The sequence below is a fragment of the Triticum urartu genome, chromosome 2A, assembly GCF_056163025.1.
Source record: "Triticum urartu cultivar PI428250 chromosome 2A, HENAU_Tu73, whole genome shotgun sequence".
NCBI classification, from domain to species: Eukaryota; Viridiplantae; Streptophyta; class Magnoliopsida; order Poales; family Poaceae; genus Triticum; species Triticum urartu.
In genome coordinates, this window is record NC_141874.1 from 696,019,080 (window position 1) to 696,041,608 (window position 22,529).

The 22,529-nt window shown below is 44.9% G+C and overlaps 4 protein-coding genes across 5 annotated transcripts; 3 read left to right on the forward strand and 1 right to left on the reverse strand.

Annotated features, from left to right (window-relative positions):
* The first annotated feature begins 9,600 nt into the window (after positions 1-9,600).
* Positions 9,601-10,470, forward strand: LOC147986866 (uncharacterized). Its single transcript, XM_087542178.1, has one exon. The coding sequence runs from the start codon at positions 9,601-9,603 to the stop codon at positions 10,468-10,470; it is 870 nt and encodes a 289-aa protein (XP_087398304.1).
* Positions 10,471-10,861: 391 nt separating this feature from the next.
* Positions 10,862-11,491, forward strand: LOC147986867 (uncharacterized). The gene has a single exon (XM_087542179.1). The coding sequence runs from the start codon at positions 10,862-10,864 to the stop codon at positions 11,489-11,491; it is 630 nt and encodes a 209-aa protein (XP_087398305.1).
* A 3,343-nt stretch (positions 11,492-14,834) lies between these two features.
* Positions 14,835-15,839, forward strand: LOC147986868 (uncharacterized). Its single transcript, XM_087540182.1, has one exon. The coding sequence runs from the start codon at positions 14,883-14,885 to the stop codon at positions 15,696-15,698; it is 816 nt and encodes a 271-aa protein (XP_087396308.1). The 5' UTR covers positions 14,835-14,882; the 3' UTR covers positions 15,699-15,839.
* A 428-nt stretch (positions 15,840-16,267) lies between these two features.
* LOC125539802 (zinc finger BED domain-containing protein RICESLEEPER 2-like) lies at positions 16,268-22,479 on the reverse strand. 2 transcript variants are annotated; one of them, XR_015617428.1, is made up of 4 exons: positions 21,013-22,479; positions 20,214-20,540; positions 17,537-19,873; positions 16,268-16,459 (listed from the first exon to the last, which is right to left on the reverse strand). XR_015617428.1 is itself a non-coding variant. In XM_048703322.2 (3 exons), the coding sequence occupies exons 1-3, from the start codon at positions 21,041-21,043 to the stop codon at positions 17,739-17,741; spliced, it is 2,493 nt and encodes an 830-aa protein (XP_048559279.2). In that variant the 5' UTR covers positions 21,044-22,479; the 3' UTR covers positions 16,736-17,738. The 2 variants fall into 2 exon arrangements, 1 of the variants encoding a protein (XP_048559279.2); XM_048703322.2 differs by lacking the exon at positions 16,268-16,459 and having other exon boundaries at positions 16,736-19,873.
* Between the last annotated feature and the right edge of the window lie 50 nt (positions 22,480-22,529).

The window sequence follows — 22,529 nt, forward strand, 5'->3', positions numbered from 1 at the left end:
TAACAGGGAAAGGTGGTTTCTCAATATAAGAAGTAGGAACAATAGGATCATTATAAGTGACAGTCTTTTCTTCAACTTTAATAGGTGCAGCTACTTTTACTTCTATGGGAGGATGATATTTAAACCACTTCTCCTTAGGGAGATCAACATAAGTAGCAAAAGATTCACAGAAGGAAGCTACTATCTCAGAGTCAAGTCCATATTTAGTGCTAAACTTACGGAAAATATCGGTATCCATAAAAGATTTAACACAATCAAACTTAGGTGTCATACCTGACTCCTTACCTTCGTCGATGTCCCAATTTTCAGAGTTGCGTTTAATTCTATCCAATAAATTCCATCTGAATTCAATAGTCTTCATCATAAAAGAGCCAGCACAAGAAGTATCGAGCATGGTGCGATTGTTTTCAGAAAGCCGGGCATAAAAACTTTGCATAATTATTTCTCTTGAGAGCTCATGATTGGGGCATGAATATAACATTGATTTAAGCCTCCCCCAAGCTTGAGCGATGATTTCTCCTTCACGAGGCTAGAAATTATATATATAATTGCGATCACGATGAACAAGATGCATAGGGTAATACTTTTGATGAAATTCCAGCTTCAATCTTTTATAGTCCCACGATCTCATATCATCACATAGCCTATACCATATCAATGCGTCTCCCTTCAAAGATAAAGGGAAGACCTTCTTCTAAGCAACATCATCGGGTATACCTGCAAGCTTAAATAATCCACAAACTTCATCCACATATATTAAGTGCTCATTAGGATGCTTTGTTCCATCTCCTGTAAAAGGATTAGCTAGCAGTTTTTCTATCATACCCGAAGGATACTCATAAGGAATTTCATTTTCAATAGGTTCAGTAGGTTGAGGAGCAACTCTTTACTCTACTGGACGGGGTGAAGATACCCCGAACAAGCCCCTCAGAGAATTACTTTCCATAGTAACAAGTGACAGTAAATTCCAGCACACTATATAAATTTTTCCTTACCAAATTCCACCTACCAAAGGCGCTACACTCCCCGGCAACGGCGCCAGAAAATAGTCTTGATGATCCACAAGTATAGGGGATCTATCTTAGTCCTTTCTATAAGTAAGAGTGTCGAACCCAACGAGGAGCAGAAGGAAATGATAAGCGGTTTTCAGCAAGGTATTCTCTGCAAGTACTGAAATAAGTGGTAACAGATAGTTTTGTGAAGGGATAAATTGTAACGAGCAACAAGTAACAAAAGTAAATAAAGTGCAGCAAGGTGGCCCAATCCTTTTGTAGCAAAGGACAAGCTGGAACAAACTCTTATAATAGGAAAAGCTCTCCCGAGGACACATAGGAATATCGTCAAGCTAGTTTTCATCACGTTCATATGATTCGTGTTCGATACTTTGATAATTTGATATGTGGGTGGACCGGTGCTTGGGTGCTGTTCTTACTTGAACAAGCATCCCACTTATGATTAACCTCTATTGCAAGCATCCGCAACTACAACAAAAGTATTAAGGTAAACCTAACCATAGCATGAAACATGTGGATCCAAATCAGCCCCTTACGAAGCAACGCATAAACTAGGGTTTAAGCTTCTGTCACTCTAGCAACCCATCATCTACTTATTACTTCCCAATGCCTTCCTCTAGGCCCAAATAATGGTGAAGTGTTATGTAGTCGACGTTCACATAACACCACTAGAGGCTAGACAACATACATCTTATCAAAATATCAAACGAATACCAAATTCACATGACTACTCATAGCAAGACTTCTCCCTTGTCCTCAGGAACGAACGTAATTACTCACAAAGCATATTCATGTTCATAATCAGAGGGGTAATAATATGCATATAGGATCTGAACATATGATCTTCCACCAATTAAACCAATTAGCATCAACTATAAGGAGTAATCAACACTACTAGCAACCTACTAGCACCAATCTCGGACTTTGAGACAAGAATTGGATACAAGAGATGAACTGGGGTTTGGAGATGAGATGGTGTTGGTGAAGATTTTGATGGAGATTGCCCTCTCCCGATGAGAGGAGCGTTGGTGATGACGATGGTGATGATTTCCCCCTCCCGGAGGGAAGTATCCCGGGCAGAACAGCTCTGCCGGAGCTCTAGATTGGATCCGCCAAGGTTCCGCCTCGTGGCGGCGGAGTCTCGTCCCGAAAAGTTCCTCCTCATTTTTTTCTCATCGAAAGACCTCATGTAGGAGAAGATGGGCATCGGAGAGCCACCAGGGGGCCCACGAGGTAGGGGGCGCGCCCTAGGGGGGCGCGCCCCCCACCCTCGTGAGAAGGGTGTGGGCCCCCTGGCCTTCATCTTTGGCGTGGATTTTTCTTTATTTCTTTTAAGACGTTCCATGGAGTTTCAGGACTTTTGGAGTTGCGCAGAATAGGTCTCTAATATTTGCTCCTTTTCCAGACCAGAATTCCAGCTGCCGGCATTCTCCCTCTTTATGTAAACCTTGTAAAATAAGAGAAAATAGCCATAAGTATTGTGACATAAAGTGAAATAACAGTCCATAATGCGATAAATATCGATATAAAAGCATGATGCAGAATGGACGTATCACTGCCATCAGCATAGCTGAAGACGCCTGCTCCCCTTAGCTGCAGCATGATGTGGACGCACCACAGTACATAGTTCGTACGGGTGAGCTTCTCCGTGACCTGACTGTTGAGGCCGATCTGGGAGGAGCCGGAGGAAGACATGCTAAGCACTAATGGAGATTGGAGAAACTAGATGTATTGGAAGAAGGATGCTCTGATTACCATGTGCGATAGGCGGAAAGCGTCTTACCCTCGTATGAGGGGGCGCCATGCATGTTTATAGGCAGGGGCGCACATCCCTGATAGCGCATACAAGTTGTTGAGATTACATGCTTGGAGGAGAAGGGATAAGAGAGAATAAAGAGAGTTCGGTTTACAAGAGATAAGTATCATCTATGCAACCGAAAGCACTTAAACACCTATCTCTATCTATCCCTATGTCACGTACAATGTTGCGTTTAACAATCTTGAATCTTGGATCTAACACGACAGGTATTGACAGCCACACGTATGAGTTTTGCCAATACTCATCGAACGCTTCCTGCATCTCCATGACCAGAGTCACAATCTCTATGTGACCGTTTGATGCTTCTTCTTGCAGAACTGTCCTCACTTTCCATACCTCGCTGAAGTATACATTTGTTGTCGGAGATCTAGGGCTAGAAATTACTTCGATAACCTTGGTTTCATATCTGATGGAAATACCTACCGTCGTTGTGCTGCATCATCCCTTTCTCTTTGGGGAAATACCGTCGTAGCTTCAAGCGACATCAATACGTCCATTTTGCATCATGTTTACCTACTGTTATTTATAATGTTTTTATGCATAATAATGCTTTTTGAAGTAATTCTAATGCCTTTTCTCTCATAATTTGCAAGGTTCACACAAAGAGGGAGAATTTCGGCAGCTGGAAATCTGGACCTGGAAAAGCTACATCAGACCACCTATTCTGCACAACTCCAAATGGGTTCAAACTCCACGAGGAATTTTTATTGAAAAAATAAGAAATACTGGAGCAAATAACCACTGGAGGGGGGCCACCTGGTGAGCACAAGACACCAGGGCGTGCCTGGCCCCTCAGGTGCGTTCTGGTGGGTTGTGCTCAGCCCAGCCCACCTCCGGTGCCCATCTTCTGGTATATAAGTCATTTTGACCTAGAAAAAATAAGGAGAGGGCTTTCGGGACGGAGTGCCGCTGTCTCGAGGCGGAACTTGGGCAGGAGCATTTTTTCCCTCCGGCGGAGCGATTTCACCGGGGGAAGTTCCCTCCCGGAGGGGGAAATCATCGTCATCATCATCATCAACAACTCTCCCATCTTGAGGCGGGTAATCTCCATCAACATCTTCAACAGCACCATCTCATCTCAAATCCTAGTTCATCTCTTGTGTTCAATCTTTGTACCAAAACTATAGATTGGTGCTTATGGGTGACCAGTATAGTGTTGATTACATCTTGTAGTTGATTGCTATATGGTTTATTTGGTGGAAGATTATATGTTTAGATCCAATAAGCTATTTAATACCCCTCTGACTTGACCATGGTGATCATTTGTGAGTAGTTACTTTTGTTCTTGAGGTCACGGGAGAAATCTTGTTGCAAGTAATCATGTGAACTTGATATGTGTTCGATATTTTGATAGTATGTATGTTGTGATTCCCTTAGTGGTGTCATGTGAATGTCGACTACATGACACTTCACTATATTTGGGCCTAAGGGAATGCATTGTGGAGTAGTAATTAGATGATGGGTTGCGAGACTGACAGAAGATTAAACCCTAGTTTATGAGCTATTCCGTAAGGGACCGATTGGATCCAAAAGTTTAATGCTATGGTTAGAATTTATTCTTAATACTTTTCTCGTAGTTGTGGATGCTTGCGAGGGGGTTAATCATAAGTAGGAGGTATATTCAAGTAAGAACAACACCTAAGCTCCGATCCACCCACATATCAAATTATCAAAGTAGCAAAGACGAATCGAACCAACATGATGAAAGTGACTAGATGAAATTCCCGTGTACCCTCAAGACCGCTTTGCTTATTATAAGAGACTGTTTTAGCCTATCATTTGCCTCAAAAGGATTGGGCTACCTTGCTGCACTTTTGTTACTACTATTTTTATTTGCTCGTTACAAATTATCTCGCTATCAAACTACTCTGTTACTTACAATTTTAGCACTTGCAGACATTACCTTGCTGAAGACCACTTGTCATTTCATTCTGCTCCTCGTTGGGTTCGACACTCTTATTTATCGAAAAGGCTAAAATTAATCCCATATACTTGCGGGTCATCAGTGGCGCCGACCCTTCGTCAGGGATGACGGCCAGGTGGTGGGTCCTTGTGGCAGCGCTGGTGGCGATGGATCTTGGGATCCCGCTCCCGGTACGTCACTGGACGCGGCAGCCCGTGCACGTGAGATTGAGTTTCTTCAAACAGATCTGGGTGAAAACTTGCTTTCGGCTACTGCCAAGGCTGGCGGTGGCGGCGTTGTTTGCGGCATTTCCTTCTTGAAGGCATCGCCGTGGAGAAGCTCAAGGCCACTCTTTGCTACCACCGGAGCAAATCGTAGACCAGTAGATCGGATGACAGCGGCGCTCTGGTGTTGTTTCCCCCTTGGGGGCGTCATTCATGGAGATACACACGGGCTCGAGGGAATAGAAGACGGCTTCTTTGGTGGAGCAGTGCTTCATCTTACACATTGATGGCGGCGGATCTCGTCGGCGTGGCACTATGGAGACTCGGAGTCCGATGCGCGGAGATGGACTCGCGCGGGAGGATGTTGTCTGGGGTCATGGTGGCGTCGATGGCAGAGAGGCCTAGCAAGGTTGGTGCATTAGTTCTGCTCTGAAGATTGATTGGGGGAAGATGGTGGCGACGACACAGAGAGTGTGTCGGACCAGTTTGTGCCCCAAACCCAGTATGTGGCTTGGTTGGGGCCTCTGCCTTTAGATGTTAGGCATTTGTACGATGTCTGTTTGGTATTAGGCTTGGACTATCGGCACCCCTTCATCAGGTGAATAGAAGTAGCGACAGTTGTTGCTAAGATGGTGGCTTCAGACTACATAATCTATTACTTTGTAAGATCTTTGTAAATAATTAATAAAATGGCTACATGCATCATCCAGATGCAGAGGCCGGGGATAATCCTTCTTTTCTAAAAAGAGAACTACTTGTACATGCCGCAAGTAGTTTGAACCCACACAGGCAGACCAGTAAATGTAGGATGCAAATGATATTAGTGGTGACCATTTCTGACCGCACGCCGCTAGTTCATATAGTACATACTAGTGTCGAGCCTTTGTATTGAATCGCTGCTGGTAGTTCTTGGCATAAGAGCCCTCTTTGTGTATCTTAGCAGCAACGTGTCATTTTTTGGAACACTGCTAGTAATATGACAACAGTAGTATGCTTTTTTAGCTAAACACTGCTTGTGTTTTGCCAAGTTTGCGACGGCGTGTCATTTTTGCCAGACGTTGTTATTACCAAAATACTATGAGACCTCCTTTGGTTCATAGGATAAGAATGCTATAGTAATATGAAAATCAAAGGAAGTGAGATGACATGCATCTCAATTCTTATAGAGAAAGACATGTCATTTGATGCATATAATAGGAATTTTTCCATTGAGTCTTCTAATGTTTTTTTCCTCCAAGATGTGAAGGATTGATTCCTATCCTATATAGGAATAGGAATCCATTCCTACAAACCAAAAGGCTTGAAAGGAAATTTTCCTTTACAAATCCTATCCTATAGAAATCCTATAAAATTCCTATGAACCAAAGAAGGCCTGAAGGGTTCCTGCACTAGTGGCTGACACTAAGGTAGGAGAGGAGGTCACAACCTTTGGCTCGTGGGATTCGTTGGCGAGGCACACGCTATTTAGAAGACGCATAGTCGCAGTCGTGTACGTCGTTGATGAAGCCGACGTCACTACTACAGGGCCGCGCTTGGGGTTGTCATGGCTGGCGAGGTCGGGGGCGGGGCAACACACACCACCCATGATATGACCAGTCTCAACTATAGTCAGACCAACGACAACGACAATGTACAAGCTGCCAACCAGAATCATGTTTTTGCAGCTCCATTAGTCACTGTTGGTGATATCGTTGTACCGTCATATTTAGAATCAAGCTTTGGCAATGAACTAGTTATCGCTACATGTATCCATGTGGTTCGGCCAAGAAAGATTGTTGTTGTTCGGCCAAAAGAGGAAGTGATATTTGTTGCACCTAAGAACGCAATGAGCGTGAGCATGTATATTGATTTTGGCTGCCTTGGTACACATGCGCACGTGAAGAATATTGGTGATTCAAACTACAGGAAGAGATCAGATCCATTTAAAAAGTACAGGTCCAGGATTAAGCTTTGCCTGCTGTTTTTATTTCTTCCACGCAAGGAATACCAGGCAGGTGAAAGGACGTGCTGCATGTGGAGTCTCCTATGCTTAAAAGAAATCGGATGGGGTCCACCAACAGAAGAATAAAGCTGGCGGCCATGTAACAAATCTAGTAGTTTTTGTCTAGTTAAATAGATCACAAGTCGGTTATCATATGCTTACGATGTTTCCTTGTTTTTTAAGTGTACGTAACAAGCCTTGCTTCCCAAGATAGTTAGGTGTGCGGCTATTATATAAAGCCAATCTAGTTCTTTGTAAGAGGAGATTATTTTTGATGAATAGACACAATGTCTTTTTAGGGTAAATACCCGTATCGAGTTTTGGGGGAAACTGTCTAAAAATCCCTAAGTTTTGGAGGAAGCTTTAGAAAATCTCTGTGTTGCGATTTCTGTGTGAGGAAATTGTTTTGCGCGTGAGTACCGTCGTCGAGATTGGTTTTCTCGTGCTGAGCCACAAGGTTCAAACCCTTTATTTCGTGTACATCTCGTGCGCGGGCGAGAGGTTGCTACTGCTGAAGAAGAAGTGTCGTGAAAGATCGGGCCGCAATAACGGATCGGACCTCACCTTAAGCTTTGGTCTACATCAACCCACTTCCATTCAGAATTGCTCGTGCTTGCCATAAAGATGTCGTGCAGCGCCTTCATCCTCGGGCACTCTTCAATCATGGCTCGCATCAGAGTCATGGTGAGGCCTCTTTTGGTTCATAGGATAGGATTATCATAGGAATAGGAATTTTGTAGGAAATGAGATGGCATGTATCTCAAATCCTATGAGTGGGAATAGGAAACGAGATGTCATTTGGTTGACACCAAAGGAATTTTTCCATTGAGTTTAGGCTCATTTTTATTTTCCTATGAAATGTGGAGGATAGAAACCAATCCTATGTAGGAATAGGAATCTATTCCTATGAACCAAAGGGCTCTAAAGGAAAAAATCCTATAAAATTCCTATCCTCTAAAATTCCTATGAAATTCCTCCAAACCAAAGGATCTCTTCCTGTAGTTTGAATGGATCTGATCTCTTCCTGTAGTTTGAATCAATCATTGGTCGGGATTACGAACAGGAATCATAGAGGAATTCATGGTTGAGAAAAGGAATCTGGAGGTGGAAGATGAACAGTATGCACAGACGCTACAGGGTGCAGCTATGTATCCCTTATAGCCACCACAAGCGCAATGGCGCGTGCAGCGCTCCCTAAATGGGCTGGACCAAGAGACGTAGCTGCGTGGGATGCTACTTCGTTCGTTTCCTTTTGATCGCTCATTATCTTTGATTTATTCTTTTCTTTCATAATTTTATTCATATTCCCAAATATCCTAAAATAAAAATATTTATATTTAAAATGATTATGCAGTGTTTAGAAACTGTTTATGCAGTACTTAAAAAAAGTTCATGAAACTTTTAAGAATGTCATTGGCTGTAAACAAAATGTACGTTAAAAATGTTCACAAGTTTCCAAAAAAACGTGACATATTAATAAAATACTACGTACCATTGATAAAATTATAAATATGTGCACATGTTTCAAAAAATATCTTCAAAATTTTTAAAATACTTATGCAATGTAGAAAAACATTCTCCTATTCTAAAAAAGGTTTGATGGCACTAAAAAAATTCAATGTGCATTTTAAAAAAAATTAACATGTATTGAAAAAAAAATGAACATATGTATTTTTTTTAAATGTACATCAATTATTCAAAAAATGATCAACGTGTATCAAAAACATGTATACGGAAAATGTAGAATGTGTATTGAAGAAAGTACGCACGTGTTGATTAAAAGAATAAAAAAATAAAAAATAAAACCGATGAAGAAACACAAAAAATGGGGAAACCCGATGAAAGAAATGTAGATCCACCCGAAACAAGCATGAAAAAACACGCAAAAAAAGTTCAAAACAATCACAGAAACAAACAGGGATAAATAACCACGTGAAAAAACATGGTCAAAATTAACTACCACAGAAACAAACATGGAAAAAACCACACGGAAAACCGATCAAAAATCTTTCCTAAAAACTGCTCCCCCGGACACCTATTGGACAAGCCCATCAGTGCTCGTCTCATTGGTGGGCTGGATCGTGCCTGAGGGCCCAGCGAGGCCCACCCAGGTCGCTGGCACTAAAGAAGACCAGCCCTCGTACTATTACGTGTTGCAGGCGCAATTCAACAATGGATCCCCTCTAGTTAGGGTTTTACCTTCCTCTCGGCGCCGACGGCGACGTAGAGACCTCTGATCCCTCCCCCACCGAACTGCGTCTTCTTCTCGGGCTGATCCAGGGGCGTCCTTCGGGTCGCCACCCGGCCTTGGAAGGGATCCAGAGTTTTTTGGCGGGGATAGGATTAGGTGCTCCCGTGCGGGAGCGATCTGTCTTCTAGGGTTTATCATGGCGGACCGAGGCAGCACCTCTACAGCGAACAAGGGCAAAGTAAACCTGGTGGATATGATGAAGGAACTAGCCCTCGATGAGGACGACCTTGATGACGTGGTTTTTGAGGACAAAGATGCACCGGCAGATGAGAATCTCCGCTGGATGATCTTGGTCAGGGTTCATATGGATAAAGACTTCAGCAACTACTGGTTTTTCCGCACGATGCGTGCAGCTTGGGATCTGGCGAGGCCGGTGAAGATAAAAACTCTAGAGGAGAATCTCTTCATAATGCAATTTGATTGTTTGGGTGATTGGGAAAGAGTGACGCAGGGAGGTCCGTGGCACTTCAAGGGCAACCCTGTGATCATTGCCCCGTACGATGGATTCACCAAGCCTTCTACGATCGAACTCTACAAGTTTGAGATATGGGCCCGGATCATTGATCTACCCCCGGCGTATCATGGTAAAGTTAAGGCGTTGGCCTCCAAGTTTGGTGAGTTTGTTGACGCGGAACCCGCTTCTTTCGATTTTGAAGGAAATTTCTTCAGGGTAAGGGTACGGCTGGATGTTCGTAATCCGTTAAAGAAGGCCACCTCACTGATCCGTGGTGGCGAACGAGAGATATTTGCAGTCCGCTATGAGAGGCTACCGGACTGGTGCCAGGTGTGTGGTATGATGGGGCATCAGTTCAAGGAACATGGGGATGGCGTTCACCCACCGTCTGTGTTGGTGTTCAAGAATCTGCGTGCGTCGGCCACCACCAGCTGGGCTACCAGGAGAAGGAGTAATAGCCAGAAGCAGCAGCCAGCAAGGGGCAACTTCTCTGAAGCTGGAAGTGGTATCGCCAAGGGGGGAGAGAAGGTCGTTAGTGCAGTTGATGACCCTGAACTGAGTCGCAAAAGATCCTCAGATGCAGTCCTGACCGAATCAGCAAAGGAAGGGACAGGCTTGGAGCTCGCCCTGGTGGTCAAAGATGCAGTTGTGAATCAGGTTCCCCTGAGTCAACCCCCAAATCAAGACCCCAAAAGAACAAAAACTGTTATGCAGGCTGAAAAGAATAACTCAAGGGATGGAAGAAAGGCACCGGCTAGCAAGATCAACAACAACAATGGTGCGCGTTTGGCGGCCTCCTCCGGGGAGGACCGCCGTGCGCAATGAATCTCTTGAGCTGGAATTGTCGGGGGATTGGCAACGCCCCGACAATTCAAGAGCTGCGAGAAATCGCGAGAAAGTTTGCCCCTAAAGTACTATGTATTGTTGAAACCCAGATTGGCGGTGATAGAGCAGAAAATCTCAAGGGTACTTTAGGCTATGACAATGCTTTTGCTGTTGATTCCTCCGGTAGGAGTGGAGGTTTATGTATTTTTTGGAACAATGAAATAAAGACGGAGATTTTAGGTTACTCCAAGTATCATATAGATGTCAAAATCAGTATGCTTGGGGAGAACCGTGGAGGCTCTCATGTTTCTATGGGGAGGCCCAAACGCACCTCCGGTATCAAACCTGGACAACCATGTGTAATCTGGCCACTCTCCATAATATGCCTTGGATGTGCTTGGGAGACTTTAATGAAGTGCCCAGATATGACGAGCATGATGGAATTGGTACTCGTAGTCAAACCCAGATCCAAGGATTCAGGGATGCAGTGGATGTGTGTGGTCTGATAGACCTCGGTTTCACTGGCAGAAAGTGGACGTATGAGAAGAAGGTAGCAGGAGGGTCGTTCACAAGGGTGCGCCTGGACAGGGCACTTGGGACGACCGAGTGGTGCACGCTCTTTCCTAACGCAGCTGTTGAGCATCTATCGGCTGCAACTTCTGATCACTCGCCCATTCTCGTACACCTTGCCACAATCAGTCCAGGAGCAAAGACTGAGAAGAGGTTCAAATATGAGGTAATGTGGGACACTCATGCGGAGTTGAAGCAAACAGTTCGGACTGCATGGGAACCCGGGGGACAGCTAACAGCGAACGAAATTCGATCAAAATTGGACGCGCTTGCAAACAATTTGGGAGAATGGGCAAAGTCTTCTTTCGGAAGTGTTCGAGGGGAGATTCGCAGCCTCAAGAAAGAACTTGACAGGCTACGTAATGAGCCGACGAGGACGGGCCCGTCTCATGCAGAAATTAAAATTAACGATAGGCTCATCGAGCTATATTTACGGGAAGAGCTCATGTAATACTCATTTGGACATCGTATTGAATGGTTGTCCGCTGGAGATCATAATACTCATTTTTTTCATATGCAAGCATCGATGAGGCGTAGGAAAAATCTGATAAAAGCCTTGCAAAGGGTTGATGGCGAGCTCACAGAGGATATGACGGAGATGCAGCAGCTAGCCCTGAACTTCTACAAAAATTTGTATACGTCAGAAGGAGTACAGGGAGTTGCAGAAGTACTGGAACACGTCCCGGTCAAGGTGACACCAGCAATGAACGCAGTTTTGATGGCACCGTATGAGGAGAAGGAAGTGAAAATGGCCTTGTTCCAGATGTTCCCTACTAAGTCCCCGGGACCCAATGGCTTCCCTGCTCATTTCTTTCAACGCCATTGGGATGTTTGTGGAGAAGCGGTCACCTGGGCCGTCCTAGGCATTGTTCGTGGGGAGGAGAGCCCATCATGCGTTAACGATACACTTCTGGTCTTAATCCCTAAGGTATCTAATCCCACGTTACTGTCACAATTTCGCCCTATCAGTTTATGTAACGTTTTCTACAAGATTGCCTCAAAAGTGTTAGCAAACCGACTAAAGATCATCCGACCAGATATAATCTCTGAGGAGCAGTCCGCCTTTGTACCGGGAAGGCTAATTACGGGCAATATTATTTCAGCTTATGAGTGCCTACACTTCATGAAGAGGAACAGGGCAAAAAGCAATTCCTTTTGTGCGCTCAAGCTTGATATGATGAAGGCTTATGACAGAGTTGAATGGGAATACCTTAGAGCTATCATGGAGAAGCTAGGTTTTGCTACCCCCTGGATTACTGTCATCATGAACATGGTGAGCTCTGTATCCTTCTCAGTGATGTTTAATGGAAAAAAGTTGGAAGAATTCAACCCTACACGTGGCATTCGACAGGGAGATCCCATCTCTCCTTACCTTTTCTTGTTGGCAGCAGAGGGCCTTTCGTGCCTACTCAAATCACAAAACCAGTCATCCCAGCTCGGCGGCATTAAGGTGGCACCATCGGCCCCGTCGATGAACCACCTTTTATTCGCGGATGATAGCCTGCTGTTTTTCAGGGCAAGTGTTGATGGAGCAGAGGAGATATCAAACCTATTGGAGTCATATTGTATGGCATCGGGACAAAGAATCAACAGGGACAAATCATCTATATTTTTCAGTAGGGGAACCCCGGAGATAGTTCGTGCTGCGGTCAAGGGTTTCCTTCATGTTCCAAACGAATCTTTGAGCGATAGATACTTGGGGATGCCTACGGATGTGGGGCATGCCAAGAATGGTACGTTCAAATACTTGAGTGATCGTGTGTGGGACAAGGTAAAAGGATGGATGAGCAAGTGTTTATCAGCGGGAGGAAAAAGAGGTTCTAATTAAATCAGTAGCTCAGGCCATACCAGTATATTCTATGTCTTGCTTTAAGCTACCAAGAGGTTTATGTGAGCATATAAAGTCTATTATTCGGAAGTTTTGGTGGGGCTGTAAACAGGGCAAAAGGAAGCCGGCTTGGGTATCGTGGGATGTGATGATGCGGCCTAAACACTTGGGAGGATTGGGGTTCAGAGATTTAGAGTTGTTTAATCTTGCTCTTTTGGCCCGTCAAGTCTGGAGACTTTTTAATGAACCATCTACTTTGAGTGCTAGAATACTCAAAGCTAGCTACTTCCCTGAGACTACATTGTTAGAAGCTCAACTTGGTGCTCGCCCCTCTCAGATTTGGCGAGCAATAATCGAGGGAAGAGATGTGATGAAGCAAGGAATCATTAGAAGGATTGGAAACAGACAGACCACCGATATTTGGCTGGACAATTGGATACCAAAAGAACACACACCAAGGCCCATTACGTCCCTCGTGCAAGACCCGCCGACGAAAGTGGCGGAGCTGCTACAACCATCCACCGGAGGGTGGAACGAGGACTTGGTAAGGTCTGTGTTTATTCGTTTTGATGTTGATGCTATTTTGAGAATCCCAGTGTGTACTCGCAATGTTGAGGATTTTTGGGCATGGTACCCTGATAAAAAAAGGAAGGTTCTCTATCAGTTCGGCTTACAAATTTATGGTAAGCACAAAACTGCAGCGCGAGGAATGGCTTGAGGGCAGATCAGGATCTTCTTCAGGTGAGGAGGAGGGCAAAGCCTGGTCAGCATTATGGAAGATATCTATACCCTCGAAGATTAAAATTTTTATTTGGCGCTTGGCACGGCACTCGCTACCTACCACGGATGTCTTACACCACAGAAATATGGCAACCCAGGACACTTGCCCTTTGTGCGGGTGTCAGGACTCATGGCGCCATGCTTTGATGTCCTGTACAATGTCAAAGTGTGTGTGGGCACTATCAGATGCAGATGTGGTGCTGGCAATGCCAGAACTAGAGGAACCAAGTGCAAAGAGGTGGCTGTTTGAGTAATACAGCAGGTTGGACCATGCAAAGTTTACATCAATGGCTGTCACACTTTGGGCTATTTGGTATGCACGTCGAAAAGCTGTGTACAGGCAATATTTCAAGCGCCGCACCAAACTATTTCTTTTGTTAACAACTTCCTCGCTGACTTGCAAGAGATACCTAAGCCTAACAAGGTGGTTTCCATGACAGCACGGGTGGCCGGAACTAGGCGATGGCTCGCTCCGGGAACCGGATCTGTCAAAGTTAATGTGGATGGAGCAGTAGCGCGAAGCAGAAGAGGCGGAGCTGTGGCTGCACTATGTCGAGATGAGCAGGGCAACTATCTGAGGTCCTCGGCAGTGGTCTATGGAGGTGTTACTGATCCCACGATCTTGGAAACCTTTGCTTGCAGAGAGGGATTAGCTTTGGCAGAAGATCTAAATGTTCATGAGGTGGTTCTGGCTTCAGATTGTGAGGGAGTTGTCAATGACATCAATGATGGAACAAGTGGGGCGAACTCAGCAATCGTACATAAAATTACAGCTCGTAGTTCTGGTTTTTCTTTCTGCAAGTTTATTTTTGAACGTAGAAACTTCAATTTTGAGGCTCATAATCTCGCAAAGTATGCATGTAATCTAGGCATAGGTAGACATGTGTGATTGGGTATTCCTCATAACCCAGCTAGTGTACCTATGAACATCTTTCTGAATTAATAAAGCTTGCGAGATCTCTAAAAAAAACGTGTTGCAGGCGTTACGCGTGTACGACTCGGAACACGTACGCGTAGAGATCGAGCAGGAGTTGTGCCGATCGACGACGTACGCCTTCTCCGCCTTCCACTCTGATCTGGTAGGGTTCGTTGCTAATCGGTCGGGGGCCGCGTCGGGTACGGCTCCTACCTCGATTCAGATATCGATCGAGCCACGCGCTACAAATATATATATCCCCGCACGACGTACGCCACAAACTACCAAAGCAAACATAAGACGAAATTGAGCGGAACCATGAGCCATCAGATCGATCTGAAGACGAGCGACTGCACCATGGCCGCCGCCGGCGACGACGACGACTGGGTGTACATCGACGGTGACCAAGAGATGACGGCTTCACCGGCGCCGGCTGTCGTATGTGCCTGCGCCCCGGCGCCTGACGATGCTGCGACGGAGGTGGTGGTTGCCGCGGACGCTGCCGGTGATGGCGCAGCGGATGACGCCGACGCCGTGGAAGACGAAGACGACTGCTCTGACTACTCCAACGGAGGCCGCCTCGAGAAAGCCTGCGAGTTGGACCAAGACCTCGACCAAGTAGACGATGAGTCCGAGCGGCATGAGGAGGCCAGCCCCGCACCGGCACCGGCGCCGTCAGCGCACGGCTACAACTCTCGCCACTCAGCCTACATAGCACGACTCTTTGCCTCGTCGTACACCTCTTACGACGGCTACCGCAACGGAGGTTACGACACCAGCTCTGGCTATGATGGCAACGGCTATGGCGGCGGAGGTTATGACAGCGGCCTCTCAGACTATGACTACGGCGGCGGACGTGGAGGTTACTACCGCGGCATCTCGGGCTATGACTACGGCGGCCTAGGTTACCACTACTACCTCTTAGGCTATGACTATGGCATGAGCGGCGGAGGAGGTTACGGCATCGGCTTTGGCTATCGCTACGGTGGCGGCGGAGGCTACGGCGGCATCTCGGACTATGGATATCGCTACGGCCGCAACGGAGGTCATTACTCTGACTTTGACTACGGCGTCCTTGGAGATCGTTACGACGGCAGCTCTGGCAATAGCTACGGTTATTTGTTCATCGCATAGGGGTGTGGTGCTTGGTATCGTTTCATCGCAGTAGAGTATAGTAGTTGGTAATTGCTGTTTGGATCTATATTTTGTTACGTAGTATTATTATATCTTGTCAGAAAGAATTAAACTATTAGTTATATTAAGTGTGTTGCTGAACTCTTGAACTTATTTGCTACTTCTCCGTTGCTATGAAATCCTATGTGACAGTTTGATACTTCCTTTCTTACACGTATAGCACTTACTTCCTCCGCTTAAGAATTAGTCTAGAGATATAGATCCGTTTAAGCATCAACTAATTCAATTAATTCAAGATGGAGGGAGTAATATATAACCCAAGTCCCAACTAATAGAAGACTAGCATAGCCTAAGCGCGCGGCGCCCACTGCCCATAGAAGCGCCCATCATTAAATTAGATGTTGACAATATTGAAGGATTTATATAAAGGTAATGGTCGCTGCGCCCCTCTGGATTTTTGTTATATGAAGAGAAACTAGTGTTGTTGTTGTAGAAAATAAAGTTAGCTAAATCAGATTCATAACTTTAGTTGGGTTGCACTGTCATGCAACATAAAAATTGTTGCATTGGCACATCCAGATGCGCATAATGCATTAAGTTATATTTTCATGAATAGTGATAATGGCACACCAGTTAACAAATGCTCACTTAAATAACAAAGCAAGGTTCTTAGCTCTAAGAACATCCGTATATGGGCAATTTCAGTCCCTCCTACGGTCTTGTTGAGAAGCCTTCAAGTCTCATACACCAGTCATGTAAAACTGCAAAAAGAACACGCAGACCAACATCAAGCAACCTTTTCAGCCTACCATTAGTGAACTTTGGACTTCCAGTGGAAAATCCAGTGAAAAGCAGCTAGAGATATGCAGATCAATGTACTCTTTCCAAGACTAAATTGTCCAGGGAAGAGAAAAATAGCCTTTCATGTACTCCCTCCGTTCCAAAATAGATGACCCAACTTTGTGCTAAAGTTAGTACAAAGTTGAGTCATCTATTTTGAAACGGAGGGAGTATTAATTATGTTATAAATCTTCTAGTAAAAGAACTTGTACTCTTTTTTTCATATACTCCCCCCACACTAGGTGAGCGGGTGGTGTGGGGGTGAAGAGAAGAAGAACAACACAACCAGCATGAGGAGCACCCAAAAGGCTAGAACCAAAACCAAAAACAGAACATGGCAGGCCACAGCAGCATCCCACAAACTAGCAACCGTCACTCAGGCGCAAAACAGAACGTGAACCCTCCTCGGTTTGCCATGATAGAGTTAGTTTCAAGAGCCACGCAGATATCTTCAGGCGACTGGCGATGCCAGGTCCCCTTACTGAATTTTTTGTTCATCTTCAGAGCTTGATGCAGCTTCGCGGCTTCTGGGCGCAAGTGCCTGGAGAATCTCACCTCCATCCACCAACGCCTGTTTGTCCTCCGGCGAATGGAAACCTTCCAACTATTTCAGGAACACACAGTCCGTATAACAAACATACCAGTTCAGCAGGGGAACGAATCCCCTTTCATTCGAAACGAGCATTATTTCTAATTTTCAGAAGAGCCAAGCACACAGCTGCACTCCAGTAAGGATATATGACAGAATTTTGTCGGAAGTCTATAACCAACGATGTGATAATGAAAGTACCAGAATGTGAAGCGTAAAATGGATTTAAAATAGTATGAGAACAGTTACATGGTATCCTTTCCGAAAAAGTTCAGTCTTGCCATGGAACTTCATAAATTAAAGAAAGTAACATCTAATGCAAACATGAGATTAAGCAGCCTAACTACCGAAGCTACTAGCAGCTAACTACAGATGAACACGAACATGCAAAGTTCTAAAAGAAGCTTACTCTTTCAGCACCACCATCATAGCACACTACGTATCACTGTAGTTTCCAAAACCAAGGAAGTCCATCGCATTGTTCCCACAAGCAAACAGAGTCAAGATCAATTCTGCCAATCAGAAACCCTTTTGCACTCAACTGCAGCATCGCACTACTGGGTTGGTGATCATAGGACGGAGAGGTGTGTTAGTAATAGGACGTTGCAAATTTATCTCATCCAATCTCGACTACACACAAGTGCTTCAATCGTCTCGATGCTCAGTGTGCTCTGGTGCTTTGGAATTACTGGCCTGCTGCTACTGAATGCTGCTTCAGATTGAACAGCAGATGCCGGCATCGCTAAGACGTCCCGGGCAATAGCAGCAAGTGTGGGGTACTTTGTGGTGTGTTCCATCCACCATTTAAGAATGTCAAAATCGTCTTTTCTTGGGACTAGAACCTCCCCAAGGTAGTCATCAAGTTCTGAAGACATCTGGCAATTGAGGTGCTCATCCCAATCTTCCAAAGGATCATTATCAGCTGTATCCAGAGCTGCACTCCTTAAAAGACGGACGCCACTCAGCTGCTCTGTAGCATTGTAGTATTCATCGAAGAGTTCCTGGACCGTATCATGTATTTCAGATAAGTAGCCCAGCGAGTCTGTGCTGTAAGCCCGTTGCAGGCGAAATTGAATGAAGCTCATCTTGAATCTTGGATCTAACACGACAGGTATTGACAGCCACACGTATGAGTTTTGCCAATACTCATCGAACGCTTCCTGCATCTCCATGACCAGAGTCACAATCTCTGCGTGATCGTTTGATGCTTCTTCTTGCAGAACTGTCCTCACTTTCCATACCTCACCGAAGTATACATTTGCTGTCGGAGAGCTAGGGCTAGAAATTACTTCGATAACACGATAAAATGTCCTCAAAATCTTGCAAATAGGCCAAGTAGCTGTCATATCTTCTGGAGACAGCACTTCTGCAGCAGGAAACAACTTGTTGAATTGCAGCACAACTTCAAGCCTAAAATATAACTTGTGCCACCACTTGGCATCTTCTTGCGGACATTTCAAACTCATCTGTGAAATAACTTCCAGAAGCTGCTGTTGCATCGATGATGAAGATGCACATGCCCCAAAAAAGTCCTTTACTATGTCACCAACAAGGAAAAGTATATATGATCGTCCATCAGAAACAACACTGTTTAGCATATCATCCACACAAGCAATGTTGTACAGCTTGCCTCTGATGGGAAGGCACCTCTTCTTTATGAGCATCTCCTTGAGCTTCAAGGTATTTGCATCATTCTTAATTTCACCAACTGAAGTCAAGCTCAAAATCTTCTGGTCAAGATTCCAGTCTCTGATTGCATCCCATATGACATTGTATGATCCACTTTCCGACTCTGGAACACAAGCCTCCTTGCAGTGTATTATCCTTTCCAAATTAGTAGGTGAATACATGCCGAATTTGATTACTAATCTGTGAATTTTCCAGTCTTCAGTAATAAAATGTGCTGTCAAACAGAGGTAATTTACTGTCGGCTCAGGTCCATCATGAGTCCAGATGCTTGCTGACAGTGAGATACGCTGGGAGGTAAGTGCAATTTCATCCTTGACGTTTATCTTCTTCTTCTGAAACAGAGCAAGTAAATGTTCTTCCATATCACTAAGAGAGACTTTGTTAGTCATGGGACTGATGTTCTTCAAAATTCTTCTCATATCTTCATTCTCTACAATTGACAAAGGATAACCATGCAAAGTTATCAATCTGGCGATATCTTGATAAGGTGAATCTTGACCAAACTTTCTGGTGCTTATCGCAGTTGCATTAGTCATAGACGAGGTCTTCTGTTTCTTCAGCCCTGTACCATCTGGTGCTGGTAGGGATAGATGATCTGCCACCACTTGAATGGGCCGATAGGTGATGCCACTGGAGCTGCTAGCCCTGCGGAGCTTGCTAGAGCATTTTGTACCACCTGGTGCTTGTAGGGATAGATGATCTGCCACCACTTGAATGGGCTGATAGGTGATGACACTGGAGCTGCTAGCCCTGCGGAGCTTGCTAGAGCATTTTGTGATTTGAGCTTTCCTGGCAGGCGAAGACTCGTCTCGCACCCTGGACTTTAATTTAGGTAGACTAGAACGGTTACCCTTATGATGACTTTGGTCATGCCCATGTCGTTTTGAACAGGCTAGAGCATGTCGATTCAGATGGCCTCCGTGTTTGCTGAGGCGCTTGTGGCAATGGATGCATTCTGCACCCTGCAGTTTCCCCTCAACGAAGATGGGTGTGAAACCCTCCCATATTTTTGACCTCCATTTTAGGGGACTTACTGAGCTTATGTCGTCGATCGTCACTGCAAAAATTTCATCAACAAAAACATGTGATGAAACTGGATTAATTTGATTCACCAAAACCTTGTATACAATACGAATAGATACTTTGTGCCAGAGTTCAATTATCTTAATAAAGGAATATCTGTGTATCCGGATCTTAAACTACACACCGCTAACTAACAAATCACAATTATTAAAGTTGACTGGACACCGTTAGCTAGGTAATGAATGGAACCTCGATATGCAAAAATGGACATTCCATTTGGGAAGTAGGAATCTACTACTACTAAAGTGTGGTCTACACACTGAGCCAAGTAGAAGGTAATGGCATGGAGCCTCAATAGGCAAAAATGAACATACCAATTGGGAGGCAGGAATCCTGTGGCGACATCCACTCCGTCACTTCGGCCGACGTCGATTCCGGTTTGGCTGGGCAGGTTTTCAGATGCCGGCGCAGAAAGATATTCCCATTGTAGCCGAGGCGGTTGTGGCAGTGGAGGCAGTCTGCAAACTGAACCTTCCCATTCAGATAGATCGGCTGGAACTCCTCCCAGATCGGCTGCAACTCCTCCGGCGCCACCTTGGACTGATTCTTGAGCCTTTTTCTGGGCGAGATGTGAGCACCATCAAATTTAACCATCGCCTTCATGCTGACATCCTTCTCATGCTTACCAGGATTCCCCATAGCTTCACAGCAACTCAGTCAAGTATGAAAAGAACACACATATCAGTCCAAGAAGATGGCTTCACATAACCTCAGTAAGTATGTAAGATGAAATCCATATATTTCCAAGAAGAAACCCTACATCGATCTGAGTACATGACATCCTCCATAATTTCAAGACCATAAGGACACACAGACACACATACATATGCTTCTTGCCCGGCCGTCCGCCAAAATAAAAAACACATATTTGTGGATTCAGTCTCCCGGCCTAAAACCTAGATTACCGAGCGCGAGCGCCCAACACTACCACAATCCGAAGCATCCTGCTAAGCGGAAACTTCTTCCAGGCACGAAATGTCACAGAACTCGACCAAAAATGGCACCTTTTGCTCCGTATGTAATGTAGCAGAGCACAGCGCGCGGGGGTTTCTTGAGCAGCGCGAGGGGAAACAGAGCAAGGGGGAAAGCAGAGCAGAGCGACGGCGGGCTAACCTGAACCGCCGGGAAGCGATCGCCGACGCATGGTGTGTGGTCCCGCCGGAAAACCGCCGCTCCTCGGCGGGCTCGCCGGGCGCTTCCCCCCAATCTTTCCCTCCCTCCTTCGGTGGCGAGAATGGGCTTCCGCTTCCTGGAGGAGGAACCACCTACCCCTAAGACGAGATGCGTGCACTGGGCTGGGCTTCTTGGTGGGTCGGCCCTGCTAAAACCCAGATAGTCTATTGGTTCGGCCTGGATTCAAGGCTGGATGGGCTTATATTGGGTCAATCTCATTCTGTCTTCTTGATTTCAGCTCTTATTCTGTCCTTGTCTCAAAAAAAAAGCTCTTATTTTGTCCTTCCAAAAAAAACTCTTATTCTGGGCTTCCACTCACAGGTCCTTCTACATCACTATCTACCATTATTATTTCTAAAATCAGATCACTTATTTTGGGATGGATGGAGTAAGTCGTATGTCAGGGTTTACTCAGAGAACTGCAGCCGCCACCAGAGAAATTCCTGTCCCTTCACCTTCTGCCATCTCGGCGTTGAGAGATGGAGGACCTCGAATCTTTAAGAGTTATGTTTTCTTCGTCAACATCTAGTGGTGATCATAGTTTTGTGCGAATAAAGTTACTCTTTTATTTTATTTGGCAAATTCGATTATACAGATCTAATGAGTTTATGTTATTGTGTCAAGTTGTTTTTGCTGGTTTGATTATTTGTGAAGTTGGAATCTTACATCGACATTGTGACTTGATAGTGTGCAATTTTGGTGGATCGTCTCTGGCCAAGTACGTTATCACTCAAGGTTTTTCATCTTTTTGGATGGACAACTGAATGGGCTTTCAAAAACCTTTATTAGCAATCAAGTCCGTGTGGATGAAAAAGTGACAGTGTCGTTTTACCAAAGTCTTGCGGAGACTGATAGCATAACAAAGATAATTTTAAAAGATTATATTGTAATTCTTAATCATAAAAGGTACTTTATTTATTTATTTTGGATATTAGATCCAAATCAATGTATTTGTAATAGACTAATAGTTATGGGCATGATTTTTTGGATGCCTCAGTTTGATTTAGTACACACAAGTTTTCTATCATGATTAACATTCTTCCATTGTTTTCTGAAAGGTCAGGGGTGTTTGGCACATGAACATCTTCCGTTAACCCCATGTTTAGGTATCATCAGAGAAGGCGCTTAGATTATTTGCCACACTATCAAGATTTAGGCCCGGTGTCACTCTGCTCCACAACTCCGCTCCCGAAGCTAGTGAAGCTGTAGTTCAAAATGACGGAGCTGCAATTTCCTTCAGATTCTGGGAGTTGGTGGATTACCAAACATGGTCTTAGATGATTTGCTCCAGGGTTATTTGCCACAGGTACTGACTTACAGGGCCCCGTCAATCTTGAGAGGGGTGGGGTGATCATCAAATGGGAAAGTAAAGTGTGGGTTAAGTCTAATTTCACGTAGAGGCCAGCAAGAGCTTCATTTCTAGGCCGCCTCAAAACCCCGGTGACGCCGATGTCGCC

Excerpts from the sequence above, each read along its gene's own strand:
- LOC147986866 (XM_087542178.1), top strand. The coding sequence starts at position 9,601 with ATGCAATTTGATTGTTTGGGTGATTGGGAAAGAGTGACGCAGGGAGGT.
- LOC147986867 (XM_087542179.1), top strand. The coding sequence starts at position 10,862 with ATGTGCTTGGGAGACTTTAATGAAGTGCCCAGATATGACGAGCATGAT.
- LOC147986868 (XM_087540182.1), top strand. The coding sequence starts at position 14,883 with ATGAGCCATCAGATCGATCTGAAGACGAGCGACTGCACCATGGCCGCC.
- LOC125539802 (XM_048703322.2), bottom strand. The coding sequence starts at position 21,043 with ATGCGTCGGCGATCGCTTCCCGGCGGTTCAG. Across the intron at positions 20,541-21,012 it reads ATCGCTTCCCGGCGGTTCAG|CTATGGGGAATCCTGGTAAG; the intron begins GTTAGCCCGCCG and ends GTTGCTGTGAAG. Across the intron at positions 19,874-20,213 it reads GGATTCCTGCCTCCCAATTG|TGACGATCGACGACATAAGC; the intron begins GTATGTTCATTT and ends AAATTTTTGCAG.